Source organism: Lampetra fluviatilis, chromosome 72 (genome assembly GCF_964198595.1).
Source record: "Lampetra fluviatilis chromosome 72, kcLamFluv1.1, whole genome shotgun sequence".
Classification (NCBI taxonomy): domain Eukaryota; kingdom Metazoa; phylum Chordata; class Hyperoartia; order Petromyzontiformes; family Petromyzontidae; genus Lampetra; species Lampetra fluviatilis.
The window spans coordinates 3,938,459-3,953,421 of record NC_136346.1 but is presented as its reverse complement, the minus strand read 5'-3'; the positions used below and the strand labels follow the sequence as shown (position 1 = coordinate 3,953,421).

At 51.9% G+C, this 14,963-nt stretch overlaps 2 protein-coding genes across 2 annotated transcripts in view; one reads left to right on the top strand and one right to left on the bottom strand.

Annotated features, from left to right (window-relative positions):
* The window catches only part of LOC144953089 (uncharacterized), a 405,883-nt gene that overhangs the window by 132,332 nt on the left and 258,588 nt on the right, over positions 1 to 14,963 (bottom strand). The window lies entirely within an intron of this gene.
* LOC144953066 (zona pellucida sperm-binding protein 3-like) lies at positions 244 to 5,219 on the top strand. The gene is made up of 10 exons (XM_078883585.1): positions 244 to 298; positions 785 to 996; positions 1,424 to 1,540; positions 2,112 to 2,211; positions 2,877 to 3,054; positions 3,441 to 3,576; positions 3,674 to 3,768; positions 4,299 to 4,393; positions 4,802 to 4,930; positions 5,089 to 5,219. Exons 1-10 carry the CDS (start codon positions 244 to 246, stop codon positions 5,217 to 5,219), a joined length of 1,248 nt encoding a protein of 415 aa, XP_078739711.1.

Genomic DNA, 14,963 nt, shown 5'->3' with positions numbered 1-14,963 from the left:
AGATTTTATCAAAGCAGATCGAGTCACTCATTGTTTCATCAGTAGAGGTTTGCTCGATCTCGGCGCACGTGCATGGATAGGGGCTGCACCGCAAATCACGCGGCACGTACGCAGGAGGAGTTAATTGGCTCATTACTGAAACTGAATGAGGCCGCGCGCAGATAAAAGCCCCGAGTGGGGACAGTAGCTGCGTTGGCTCTGCTGGTGCCGTGCTAAGTCTCGGGTTTTTTTGTTTTCCTTGCGATGGAGAACACGAGGGCTTTGTTTTCGGTCTTGGGGTTGTTATGTCTTGCCTCTGGTGAGTGGAGTTTGGTCGAAAGATTATTTTACAAGCGTGTTTATTCGTCGTGTAATGTAACTGCCGTGTTTACTAATGTTAACACCATAATATACACGTACTAACGATGGGCTTGGTAGTGTGGCGTGGTGGTTAATTCACTGTTCTATATACCTGAACACGAATTTGCGTCCTGGAAATGTTAACATTGGCGAGATGTGTCTAGACCTGGGGCTTTGCCCCAATTCAGCCCGTACTGATCTGTATGGTCAAACTGACGTCCGCAATGTGCGAGACTTGATCCAGTAGTGGATTGCCAAAACGTATTCCTCACCTGTCGTGACGCGTGTATACATTTATTGAGGTGCTACTGGGGAATTAGAACGCTTGTATTAGCAGCTCCGTGTGGATGATTGACTCGAGGCTCTGAGACTTTCTACGTCTTCACTGACCACCTGTGTCACTGTTTGGGTAACACTCGCGTCTCGTCCCGTGCGGCACCGCCAGCTGCAGTGGCCACCTCCGCCACGGTGAGTGTGGTGTGTGACGAGGCGACGCTCACGCTGACCGTGAGCAGGGACCTGTTCGGCACGGGTCACCTGGCCCAGGCGAGTGACCTGTCCCTGGGAGTACCAGCCTGCCCCGTCACTGGGAGCGACGCCCTTGCTGGGACGGTGACCTTCCTCTACGCACTGGAAAGCTGTGGCAGCAGCCTCCAGGTAACTGGCTGCTAATGCTGCTGTAACATAATCTGCGCAATCCAACTGCTTTGTTTTGCCGAGTATAGATGCAGAATAATTATAGTTCCGCATTCGAGTCGAGCCGGACTTCTTAAATAACAGCGGGGTGTATCGCTTTGAAAACCCCTTGGTATTTGTAGATCGGTCATTGCATTCTTATGTTAAGGTCCGTTCTGGTTGACCAGTCGTACATTAGAGCGTTTTTATTCTTCCATAATACATTGGGAATCTGCATTTACCATGGTTTGTGTAGGTGTTTTTTATGGGTAACATGAGCTAGGTGAATTATTTAAACCAAGGAACAGCTGCATTGGGTCTTTCACCAAGGTGTTTGAGCTTTTATTTGTCTTATTATTCTGCTAGTATTGCAATAAGCAATAAACCACACGTTTTTCTCCCTTCTTAGATGAATGCAGAGCTGCTGTCTTACGAGAACTACCTCTACTACCGCCCCACGTCCAACACGGGCATTATCCGCACAAACTACGTCGCCGTGCCGGTCGTTTGCCGCTATCCCAGGCGAGTTCACCAGCAGTCTCTTGTTGACATTTTCTTAATTTAGAAGTCCAGCTAAACTGTTTACAATTCTACCACTGTCTTTAACAATTACGTGCCGTTGCGTGTGCTTTAGCTTTGCGAAGCCTGGATTGCAATAAAGCCAATGTCAGCGAGTTAATCCACTGATGGAAAGTCTACCTGTGCTGTCTGTCGTGGTGGTTTTTAGTGGCAACTTTACTGATGGGTTCACATCAAACGCCTGTCATGGCCTGCCTCAAACATACAGCCTTGCAAGTGTCCACGCCTGAAGTGGTGCATGCATTGCATACTGCTTGAACCACGATTCCCTTAATTATATTCCATTCCCCCAAGTCGTCTACTTACTCTTATTTGGTCCTCGTCGGATAAAAGTCTTGCAAGTTGCGATGTTAAATATACTATGAAAATATGGTTCTGTATCTCTTCGCTTGTCTATTCGTTGTAAAATGTTAGCGACATTGCAATAATAATCTGGTCACAAATTGGTGCAGTTGAGCATCACCCACCTCTGCTCTTTGTACAGAATGTGTGCCTGATCTCTTCCTGACTGCAGGAAGGGGAACGTGTCCAGCGATGCCATCAAACCCACATGGATCCCCTTCAGCAGCGCCAAGGTTATGCAACAGCAGCTGAGCTTCACGCTGAGGCTCATGACCGGTCAGTGGTGATGTGAGGACGTTGATTGCCTATTATGCACATGGCTACTACCAGGATGGCAATTTAGACTATAAACCCTTCAAGATGTGTGTTTGGTATTGAAGAATAGGCCAGATATATGCCTGAGGTCCCTAAACTTTATCTGAGGTTTAAGAATAGGTTTACCCCTTTTTTTTCTGGCACCAAAACTGTGCTGTTTAGATGTTAAAACACCAAACTGAGACCTTTTTTTACAAGGAATCGTGTCTACATTAACCACTAATTGTGGTCAGAATGCAAACAAAACAACTGATAATATATGCATTGTCTTTGAAACTTATTGGTCCACACCAGACGGCTTTCTGTCGAGACGAAAGACTCTAGCCAGAAAGAAAGCTGTCTCTGGTTTCCACCAAATGAGTTTCAAAGATGATGCATATGGTTAATGCAGACATGATTCCTTTGTAAAACGTTTCAATTTGCTGTTTTAACATCTTAATACCTGTTGCCAGAAAAAAGGGAAACCTATTCTCATTTTGGTACTGGCAAAGGAGGTCCCATGATTTATCTTGGTTTCTTCCACAATCAGTGGCGTGAGCAAGCACTTTCCTGGCTGCGCTTTAAGTCTGCACTCGGCCTTGGCAATTGTGTTTTGAAGATGTCTAATTGTGTTTTCTTTCATGAAGACGACTGGAGTGTGGCGCGACCTTCCACCGTATACCAGCTGGGCCAGACTCTGCATGTCGAGGCGAGCGTGCAGACACTGAACCACGTTCCACTCAGGATCTTCGTGGTCAGCTGCTTTGCAACCCCGGTTCCGGACAGGAACTCTCCCGTCAGCTACCAAATAATTTCTAACGCTGGGTGAGATGTCGCTCTTTCCTAATCCCACCTAATGAATGTTTATGCTCCTTGTCTTAAAGGTGACATTCCACTGCTTGAGCATATAACAGAGCCTGACCTTGGAATGCTGATAAATCTTGCTCTGATGGTTAAGCCTGACCAGGTGTATGGTTAATGATTTTTATCATGTGGTGTCTGTCGGTACATTACTAATGAGAGATGTGGTCAATGTGCGTCATTGGGGACTGATTTGGTTTGCGAGTGGGAGGGGCCCCTTAAGAGGTGGGCTTGGCGCACCCTCTGCCGTATTATACAGTGGAAGAGGAGTACTACGTCTCCTAGCGCTGGCTTTCTGCTGGCCTGCCCTATGTAAAGTCACGTGTCGTACATCTACGGTGCCTGTGCAGGTGTCTGGTGGATGGCAAAGTTTCGTATGATGCTCACCTTACTTCTGGCTTCCTGCTCCGGCAAAGTGACAACGTCCTTCGCTTCTTCATAGATTCCTTCCGCTTTCTTGCGAGGTTGACCAACAATGGCGATCAGGTGATCTACTGTCATGCAGGCTTCTACAGAAACCACCTTTTAGCAACGTGGTAGGCAGTGTGGTTGAGTAATAACCATCTTCCTCTTCTCGGTCCAGGTTTTCGTCTTCTGCCAGCTGAAGGTTGCAGATGTTGCTACATCTCCAACGGCTGTCAATAAAGCTTGCACCTACAGCCCCTCGGCTGCATACAGGTTGGTCTGCTTCCTTGCATTGCCCAGCAATTTGTTTTTTAGTGTCTTCCATCCAATAGCTCAATCCATGCCTTGCATGTGGGCTACATATTATTGCATGCCTGTGTGCTTAACTAATATCCCTGAGACCTGACTTTGGTTTCTAGCTGCAACTAGTATTAAAACATTTCCTGTGCAGTCCCACGGGTCTTCTCTTGTTTAGATGTATTCAGGTGATTTATTGGTCATAGCCTGCACTTGTCTTGAGTTTAGCAACTAGTGTAGCAGCCTGCAAACGACGTCTGTCATTCGTTTGAGCTCCTTTTGAAAAATCTCAGCCTCATAGCCAGAGTTCAAATATCACTCGTGGCTAATGTCGGGAGTATCAACCGAGCCTCGCCTTCGTAGATTTTTTTTTTTTTTCCTCAAGCTGATCACCACTGTACGTTGCTTGCCCTGAACGGGTGCTCAATCGGCACTTTGCTCAAATGTGAACGGATACGAGTAAGCATTGCCTGTGTAACTACAGACGGCGTTTGTGTACAATGCAGGTGGGTCTCTGCTGATGGCTCGGACTCTGTGTGCAGCTGCTGCGAGTCCACGTGCCCCAGTGGAAGAAGGCGCAGGGATGTGGCAGCAGTGACTGGTGAGTACAACCGTCGTATTCAGCCATTTAGTCTTGTACAGAGAACCTTGAATATCAAGGGAGTTACGTTCTTGGAAAGTGTCAGAAAAGCCAAACTGCGACATTCACTATGGTAAGCCTTGCCTAAATAATGGTGTTGGTATGTGGCAATCAGGAATGGAGGCATCGCGATTAAAATAAGTAATGTGCCAAGTAAACTAAATAGAACTAATTTCGATTTAAAGCTTTTGTGACTGCAGGGATTCATATTCTTGGTTTATTCCGTAAAATCACGTAGAAGGGAAATAAAAAAAATTACACACTAAAATTCTCATAGCTTTTGGATTGCAACACAAGCAATCATCATCAGTTGTGTATGGGCTTAAGCCTGGGCCTTCGCCACATTACTAATGTGGTCCTCTCACTCAGGACCGTCGTATGCGGTGGAAGATGTGATGCTGGGCCCCATCGTGATTGCCAAGCCCTTCTCAGATGGTGCCGAGCCAAGCAGCCCTGCAAAACAGCAGCAGCCACGGGTTTCTACATCTGCATCCAAAGGTAAAGCTACCAAATTCTTTCATGGCACGCCTTTCACACCTTGACCAAATACTTGGATAGGTCAAATGCCCCCACAACCTCCAGCATGTGGAAAAAAACCCTAGCTTTACGGCACCGCAGTTAACCACCAGCCCTTTCTCTCAATTGTTGTTTTACAGGTGCTGCTCCCGTCCTTGGTCTGGGAGTGACTGCGCTGGTGATGGCTGTCGCAGCAAGCGCCACGGTGGCTTTGTTTGTTTCGAAGAGGCGTCACACGACTCCTTCAAAGGGATTGGAAACGAGCTTCTGATCTTCTGTTGCTTTGCTTAAGTTGTGATAAATAAAACTGATGCATTACTTCTTGTCTTGTGGGGTCTTTGATTGGCGTTTCGAGCACTTTGTGTAACTACACCATAGCCCAGTTCATGAGGGGGTGAGCATGGAAACAATTGTGGTCTCCAATTCATGCGTGCCAGGACTAGTAGGATGTACCTAATAATAATGGAAAATGTTTTTTTTTAAGCCTTCCCAATTGTCCAAACTGGTAGTCATTGTTGTCCATGTACAACGGAGCAGTTGAACAATTTCAAGTAAACAAATCCATTCCTATGTCACTTTAATCTTCCATAAAATGGCCCCAGAAGTTTTTAACCGTGGCAGTAATTGGGCATTGGTACATTACAAAGACGGATAATGTACAACAACCGTGCAAAAAATAGGAGCATTTACTACTGTACTTAAACTGGTTGGAGTTTTACATGTGGAAATTTGTTTCCAGAGTGCCCCCACAGCCTTAAATCAAAATATTACCGGTAGGAACAACAGTTCCACACTGCCCACCAGGGATTGGTGATCTGTCTTGCATAGCCACGCTCTCGATTTGTATTTCGTAGAGTGCTACGAAATACTTGGCACCACGTGACGCGCCGCCCAACGCAGCTTGCGCCGCGTGACACGGATCGCACGAATTCTCTGTCCAACCAAACTCTTACCTGCACACTCCGAAGGAACGTGTTTAGTCATCCTCGGGATGTGAGCTCAGAATCTCTGTCCATTGGATGCATGTCAAAGTTACAACCAACAATACAAGCTATGGGAGTGCATAGTATCTTGAAGGTACATAAATTACACTATACAAAGTATATACGTTCAAATAGCATGAATACACCAAATCCCATGCTTGTGCAAATTGGCCCCAGACCAGAGTTTTGTGGTGGTGCTTGTGTGGTTGTGCAAGGTGGAGTTGAACTGGGGGTGCGGGCTAAAGTAGTGCAGCGTTTGTGGTACCTAGCTTTACAACCGTTGCATTGGATAGACTTTGCATTGACGTTCTTGCCACAGCTGCCACAGAGGAAAAACGGGCCTGGATTCAATTCAAAGTACCCAGCAATTCTCAAAAGCCGCTCCAGTATGCTGGGAGGCCTGGCTGGCTGGTGAAAAAACAGGAAAGTGCGAGGGGTGACGTTGCCATTTGCAAGTGCTTTCATAGTACTTGGTCTCTCCACTTTGAACAAGCGGTAACACTGGAGAGGCTGCATGTGCAAGGAGTTATTTTCAAAAGTGGGGCGTGTGATTCTTCCAGTTGACAAATGTAGTCTTTCGTGCTATGATGTGAAAGTCAGGAGCAGGGAATGTTGAGGTCTCGTTACCGTGCCACGTTTATACCCCAAAAGAGTCTCCTACGGACGAGGAGATGTTTGCCACATAGATCATTAACAAAAAGCTTGTCATCTCATGGAGTTTTGCAAAATCTAGGCAGAGCCAGAAGACCTGGGGATATGTTTGTACCGTGACCAGGGCACCTTGGGCAGGCTGGTGAGACCTCCATGAATAATTTTTTCCTCATTCGTCAGGTATGCTCGTGTGTGAATTTAAACTTAATGAGTCTTAAGTGAGAGAGCTCTTGGGGCTCGCCAGATCTGTCCATATCTCTGCGGTATAATCTCATGGGGCACAAACATGTCTATTCAACCCTTTGGTGCTTAAAACCAGTCAATGGTTGGATAAACTAAAGCCCCAAGCTTCTTAACGAGAGATGTATTTATGGCATCTCTAATCTGAAAGTCTCTGAAATTGAGAGTGGGGATATTATATCATCCGCAAGCTTTTGAAAGACATCACCCTCCCGTTTGCATGTGTAGTGACACAAGAAGGGAGGGGCTGCTGGGGGCTCTGGGACCCTGGGCGGGCCAGGTGCTTAAGCCTCTTGGCACCAGGCGTTGGGTTCCCAGGCGCTTAAGCCTCTTGGCGCCGCCAACGGGGGGGGGGGGGGGGCTGTGTGTCCTCTGTGGGATGTCTGGTGGCGCACACGGCCCCACCCCTCGTTGGACTAGGCATAAAAGGGGAGCTCCCTGGACAATCAGGGCCAGTCGTAGCTCAAGACCCAAGACACAAGACCAGCCATCTGAGGACCCTGGGATGTTGTGAGAGCCAGTGGTGGGACTCTGGATCTCCCGACTCTACGACCTTGTGAGGGCGAGTTCCAGAGCGTAGCCAGAGTAGAGTATCTAGGCTGTGTACCTAGGCTGTGTACCTAGGCTGTAACAGAGTATCAGGACTGTCAGGACTGTTGGAGAGTTGGAGTGTTGGATTGTAATAAAGAAGTTGCCTCTACAAGTGTCTCCGGAACCCGTTACATTTGGCGTCAGAAGTGGCAATGGAGACAAGAAGTAAGCCACGTACCTTCAGTCCTGACGGCGATGTCGAGGAGCAAGCGGCGACGGGGCAGCCAACTCGGGCCGACAACGACGCTGAGCAGCCGTCCACCACACCTGCCGATCCTCCTCCAGCGTCGGGAGCAGTAATGGAGGAAACGTTGCTTCGCCTCACTGAGCTGCTCCACGCCACTGTCTCCATCCTGGACGATATGCGTCGCTCACAGGCGAAGACAGGAGGGAGATAGGTGGCGCAGCGGCCGCGCCATTCCGCCGGCTCCAACACAAGTATGGCAGCTGTTCCCGCCGCAAATACATCCGGGTGTGTCGTCACTTCTGCCGGGGGAGCAATGACCGCTGGGAGAGACGTCACTTCCGGGCCCAGCGTGGGCCAACCAAACGACGCCGCGTCATCAGCGCTGCATCCCTCACCGCCGGGTGACAGCTGTTTGCAACCAAACAACGCCGCGTCATCAGCGCTGCGTCCCTCACCGCCGGGTGACAGCTGTCTGCAACCTAGCAACGCCGCGTCATCAGCGCCGTGTCCCTCACCGCCGGGTGACAGCTATCTGCAACCTAGCAACGCCGCGTCATCAGCGTTGTGTCCCTCACCGCCGAGTGACAGCGCTGCGAACGCGAAGCCAGCTTCAGCCGGGTTGCCAGGCAACGAGCGCGGGGCTCACGTCCAGCAACGCCTGCCGGACCTCAAGGTATTTTCTTCAGAGGGAAGTGAGTGGGCAGCGTTCGAACGCCGGTTCGTCTCTCCTATAGAGACGTCCAGCTGGTCGGAGTATGAAGCGCTCCAGGGCCTTCCGGCCATGCTCGACGACGACTGTCTCGCAGCACTCCTTGCGGTGCCACGGGCGAAACGTGCCACGCTCACGGATGCCCTTCATCAGATGCGGCTGATTTATGGACCCCCGTCCGAAGCACGTCACCGCTTCGATGCGAGGAGGAAGAAGGCCTCCGAGTCGGCGATGGGGTATCGCAGCGCGCTGCTGGCCATGGCGCGGGTTGCCTACCCTCGCATGGATGAAGACGCTGTGGAGTCACTCGTGCTGCAGAAGCTCATGAGCTTGGCCCGCCAGCTTCGAGTTGCCATGCAGACAGCCGACGACGAGGACGGGGCGTCCATCGTCTGCCACAACTGAGGCCTTCGAGGCCATGTGGCGTCCGGCTGCCGGGTCCCCCGACGCCGGACTTCAGGACCTCCGGCGCCTCGGCCACCACCGTATCCTCGGCATACCCAGGCGAGTCACGACACCTCGAACTCTCGGCCCCCACTTACAACAAGCACGCACCTTCACACCACACAGGGGGGTCATGCTTCGGAGGAGGGGGAATCTGGCCCATCATTGAGCAACCGGGCGCTCGGACCAGGTCAATGGTCCGAGTTGGCCCATAGGGTCGTTGCTGCGGCAGCAGGGTCCTCTGCCGTAGTGGGTTCCATCGAGGGCGTTGATGTTCGTATGTTTATCGATACGGGTGCGTCGGCGACCATCATTTCAGACATCATTTATAACATTCAGCCCGATACATGCCGTCCCTTGCAGCCAGTTGATGCGCCATGCTATGCCGCAAATGATGGTTCGTTGGGCATCACCGGACGGATCAATGCTCAGATCCGCATTGCTGACGTCCAATTAGTTGGGCCCATTTTGGTCTCATCAACCCTCGCCGTTCCGTGCCTCCTCGGAACAGATTTCTTGGGGAAGATGCCCATTAAAATTCTCATTAACAAAGGGTGTATTGAGCTCCCATCCGGCCGACGCATGGCCTTCCTGCCCACACCCACTCGGTTGCACTCCGCATCTACGACGGTGCAGGCGTTGGTGGCCTGCACAATTCACATTCCTCCCGGCTCTCAGATGTTAGTTCCCCTACGGTTTAGTAAACCCCTTGACTACGACGCGTTCATGGGGGGTGCTGTGATCGGGCATTCGCGTTCAGCTGAGCGTGTGTCGGACCTCGTGTGTGCACAAACGCTCGTGTGAAGCAACCACGACCCCTTTATCCAGGTCCTTAACGCGGGATTGGAAATGGCCGTTATCTGTCAGGGAATGGTGCTTGCTCACGCGACGCCAGCCCCGCCAGAAGATGTGATCGTGGGTCACGTAGGGGGCGAGTCTTCTTCCGTTGCCAAGCCAGGTCCTGACAAAGGATGGCTCGACGCACTTTGCTCCACTTCTGCCGATTTGTCACCATTACAGCATGCTAAATTACGCACGCTGCTGAGCGATTTCGCCGACGTTTTCAGTCAAAGCAAATTCGACATTGGCTGCACTAAATTGCTAAGCCACCACATCGACACGGGTGATGCCGCTCCAATTCGTCAACCCATTCCGGTTGAGCCCGGCCGAAAAGGAACATGTACGGGTGGCCGTCAACGATATGTTGGCGGCCGATGTCATTGCGCCATCAAATAGCCCATGGGAGGCGCCGATCGTTCTTGTTAAGAAGCACAACGGGAGCCTCCGCTTTTGTGTTGACTTCAGGAAACTTAATAAGATTTCTGTGGCCGACGCCTACCCACTTCTCAGGATGGACGAGTCGCTCGATGCCTTAGCAGGTGCACACTACTTCTCCACCTTGGATCTCCCCTCGGGGTTTTGGCAGCTACCCCTTGATGACGCATCCAAACCAAAGACGGCCTTTCGCACGCCGCAGGGACTGTTCCAATTCAACAGACTTCCCATGGGTCTTCACTCGGCCCCGGCGACGTTCCAGCGCCTGATGGAGCTGGTCCTCGCTGGGCTCCAGTGGGATTCTTGCCTAATCTACCTCGACGATGTAATCGTGTTCAGCAAAACTTTTGATGAACACCTCACGCAATTGAAGGCAGTTTTCCTTAAAATGCGGGCGGCTAACCTCAAATTTAAACCGCAAAAGTGCCACCTCATGAGGGATTCGGTTCGTTACTTGGGCCATATTGTCAGCCGCTCGGGAATTGCCACGGACCCCGAAAAGACAAATTGCGTGCGCTCATGGCCAACTCTTACCTCTGTTGGGGAGGTGCGGAGTTTTATCGGCTTCGCCTCATATTATCGACGATTTGTTGCGGGATTCGCATCCATCGCGAAGCCCCTCCACGCATTAACGGCCAAAGGGGTAAAATTCCGTTGGGGAGAGTTAGAACAGGCATCGTTCAATGCCGTCCGAAAAGCACTGGTCGATGCTCCTACCCTGTCTTATCCAGATTTTACCACTCCGTTCATTCTGGATACAGACGCCAGCAACACCGGAATTGGAGGGGTGCTGTCGCAAATTGTCAATGGAGTGGAGCGCGTCGTCGCCTATGGCAGCAGGGTGCTGTCGCCCGCGGAGCAACGTTACTGCGTGATGCGCCGCGAATTGCTTGCTGTCGTTTTTTTCATAAAGCAGTACAGACCATACGTGTATGGCAGGCATTTCACAGTCCGCACCGACCACGCGGCGCTACAATACGCCTTGCGAGTGGACCAACCATCTGGACAGCTCTCGCGTTGGCTCGAGATCCTCCAGGACTTTGCGTTCACTGTCATTTACCGCAAGGGGATTCAACACGGGAACGCCGACGGGTTGTCGCGACTGCCGACCAATGGGCACTGTGCTTGTTTTTTGGGTGCGGGGCGTTGTAAGCAGCCTGATGGGGTACCGCCCCCATTCCTTGCGGCCGCGGCCGGAGATGGGGTCGGAGACCACGGGGCTCCCTCCACGCAAGTTCTGCAGGACGCATTGCTGGGCCTCGGGTTCGACGACTGGGGACGTCTTCAGATGGAAGACGTCTCCCTCTTCAAATTGAGACGCCGTGCTAGGGATGCCGAGGGTCCCAGGGGGCAGGGGGGCCCCGTATCATATGTCATCCGGGAAGGCGTCCTCATGCATTGGGATGGGGGGTCCCAATCCCACACGTTGGTGGTGCCCACCTCCCTGCGGGGGCGACTTGTGTGGGAAACCCACAGTCGCCTCTTGCACTTGGGTGTTCAGAAAACACTAGCTAAAATCCAATTGGAATTTTTCTGGCCGGGCATGGCAAACGATGTGGCTGACCTTGTGCAAGGTTGCACAGAATGTGCACGGCGGAAACCACCTGCTAGGCCGTCCTGCCCGCCGCTCCAATCCATTAAGGTTTCCCGGGTCAATGAGATGGTCGCATTGGATATTTTGGGTCCATTTCCTGATACTCCTCGGGGTTGTAAGTACCTTTTGGTTGGGGTCGAATATTTTTCCCGATTGGCCATGGCCTGGCCACTCCCCAACCAGTCTGCAGCAGCCATTACGGAGGCCTTCTTCCAGGGCTACATCCTGGATAAGGGTGCTCCCGAACGCCTGCTGACCGACCAAGGGAAAAATTTATCTTCCACCCTGTTGCGGGATGTGTGCAACCTGCTAGGGACACACAAAATCCGCACCTCGCCATATCACCCCCAGACTGACGGTATGGTCGAGCGATTAAATAGGACACTTACCTCCATGCTAAGCAACCAGGTGTCTGAGTCACAGACTGATTGGGATCTCCACATACCTGGTGTCTTGGCCGCCTATAGAATGGCGCCCCATGCTGCCACGGGGTACTCGCCGTTCTATCTTATGTATGGGAGGGAGGTTTGCCCCCCAATCGACGTACAATTGCGCATTAAACAGCCCGCACCTAAGGCTAAGATTGCCGACCACATCCGTGCTAATGTGCGTCGTCTCGTGGATGCCCGGGAGGCTGCTCAAAATAACTCAGAGGCCCGTCAGCTTGCCAACGAGCGGTTGCGGAATCTCCGCACGTCCCGCCACGTTTGGGTAGAAGGGGACCGCGCCTGGCTCCACTACCCGCAGGTACCATTGGCTACTTCCTCAAAACTGCTTAAGCCTTGGAGAGGCTCGGTTGTTATTATTCGCGTTCTCCGCCCGCAGTGTGTCAGGATCCAGCATGGCAAGCGACGTTGGTTCGTGCACCCGTCACGTCTAAAACCTTACATTCAACCCTACACACCTCCTTCACTTCTTCGGGGCCGAGAGCGCGACATGTCTGACGAGCCGCGCCGCGATGATGTTGCTTCTAACTCTCGGGCAGGTCCCGCTGTCCCGCCCTCAGGTGCCTTGGGAATGAAACCCGCCACGGCCGACCCAGCGGGAACAAGCTTGCCCACGGGATCAGCGACCCAGGACACAAGCGCAACAGCGGGTCGTCGGTCCCCTCCCGCCTCCGTCGCGACCGATGGACCTGCCACTCGGACTCGCTCCAAACTCAAACGATTTTCATGACCCCAGCCCAGGAACTCTCATCCCAACGCGACGCCACTCACCTTGCCATCATGTATAGTGGGCAATTGGGGCGTCCGTTCATCCTGCATATATGTGTTTATACAGTGTTGTTCTGCATCGGTGACCACAGGAGGGGGAGAGGCGCTTTCTTCTCATTTTTTTTTCTTGATTTGTCACACACTCATTCTGATGGTTAACAAATAATTTATTGTACAATTGTATTTTTTTTTGACAGCCGGGTCGGCTGGAGGCTACGTAGAGGGGGGTAATGTAGTGACATAAGAAGGGAGGGGCTGCTGGGGGCTCTGGGACCCTGGGCGGGCCAGGCGCTTAAGCCTCTTGGCACCAGGCGCTGGGTAGTGACATAAGAAGGGAGGGGCTGCTGGGGACTCTGGGACCCTGGGCGGGCCAGGCGCTTAAGCCTCTTGGCACCAGGCGCTGGGTTCCCAGGCGGGTCCAGATGCTTAAGCCTCTTGGCGCCAGGCGTTGGGTTCCCAGGCGCTTAAGCCTCTTGGCGCGCCAACGGGGGGGGGGGGGGGGGGGGGGCTATGTGTGCTCTGTGGGATGTCTGGTGGCGCACACGGCCCCACCCCTCGTTGGACTAGGCATAAAAGGGGAGCTCCCTGGACAATCAGGGCCAGTCGTAGCTCAAGACCCAAGACACAAGACCAGCCATCTGAGGACCCTGGGATGTTGTGAGAGCCAGTGGTGGGACTCTGGAACTCCCGACTCTACGATCTTGTGAGGGCGAGTTCCAGAGTGTAGCCAGAGTAGAGTATCTAGGCTGTGTACCTAGGCTGTGTACCTAGGCTGTAACAGAGTATCAGGAGTGTCAGGACTGTTGGAGAGTTAGAGTGTTGGATTGTAATAAAGAAGTTACCTCTACAAGTGTCTCCGGAACCCGTTACACATGCAAGAGGTCATAAACCATTTCCAGCCCAGACTCCCAACTACAGTAGATTATCCGGTGGCTTAATGGGGAAGGGTATGCCCGATTTTCACGTAGTTATTTAAGATTGAAAAAATGTTGGGAAATTTTTGTATGGCATGTTTTTTGGTGTGTGGATTTTTTTTTGTATTTCAAAAAATACTCGGAAATTGACCAATAAACATGCAAGCAGACAAAACAAATATCCGACTGTAAACAGTTACTGTATTTACTGTATCATACCACTGCAATCTCGAAGACTGAATAGGGTGATATACGTACTATGTTCTTGCTTCAATCGCATTTGACGATCGCTGGACTGATGCAGCTTTTTAGAGTGGTGCTCTAGTGAATAAACTCACTTTTCTCCTGATCGCATGACATATGTCGTGATTGTAGCATCACTACTGTGTACACGCACACGTGTGACGTCACTATGCCGGGAGCGTCACTACCACGTGGGTCTACACACACACATGACGTCATCCCGGCTGTAGGCGGGAATGACGTCAGGGCCGGTTCTGGACTCGGGAGACCACGGGGGTGGTGTGAGGTCGTGGCACGCTCTGTGATCCCGGCTGGACACGTGACCGGATCCCAGTGGGGGGCCGGGGGCCCAGGGGGCACCTCGGGGGGCACGTGGACAGCAGGGGGGGGGCTTCGAGAGGGTTCTCGAAGGGAGGCGTAGCCGGGGTGGGGCCCTGGCAAGCCGTGGCCCATATAAGCAGCCTCCTCACGAGGTTCGAGGATGCCCATGCCAAGAATGAAGATGCATCGTGAAGACGCCAAGAAGACTCAAGCCTCTAGTCAGCGGACCTGCCAGTAGCCCACCTGGCTGGGTCACGCTAGAGTAGCTGAGAGTTAGAGAAGTGTGTGTTAGCTAGAGTACGTTGGTGGTCACCACCCTATGTGTAATGTACAGTGTTATAATACTTACTGTTCTAATAAATGGGTGTTGCCTCCCAAGAAGTGTGTGCGCCTAAATTGAACCCACTGCATTTGGTGTTTAGAAGTGGCTAACGTTAGGTGTTATCCTAGTCAGTATAATATGCGCACGATTACTATAACTTACTTGGATGCTTTCACACGACGGGGACAGCGGAAAAAAACATCTTCCAGGCGGCCCCGGGGTCTGCAGCCCCGGTGAAGGAGGGAGAGGGCGCTGCAGGTGGGGCAGCAGGACGCACATCACGTCGCTGCTTCGTTGCCATCGAGAGAGAGAGAGCGCCGGAGCTAG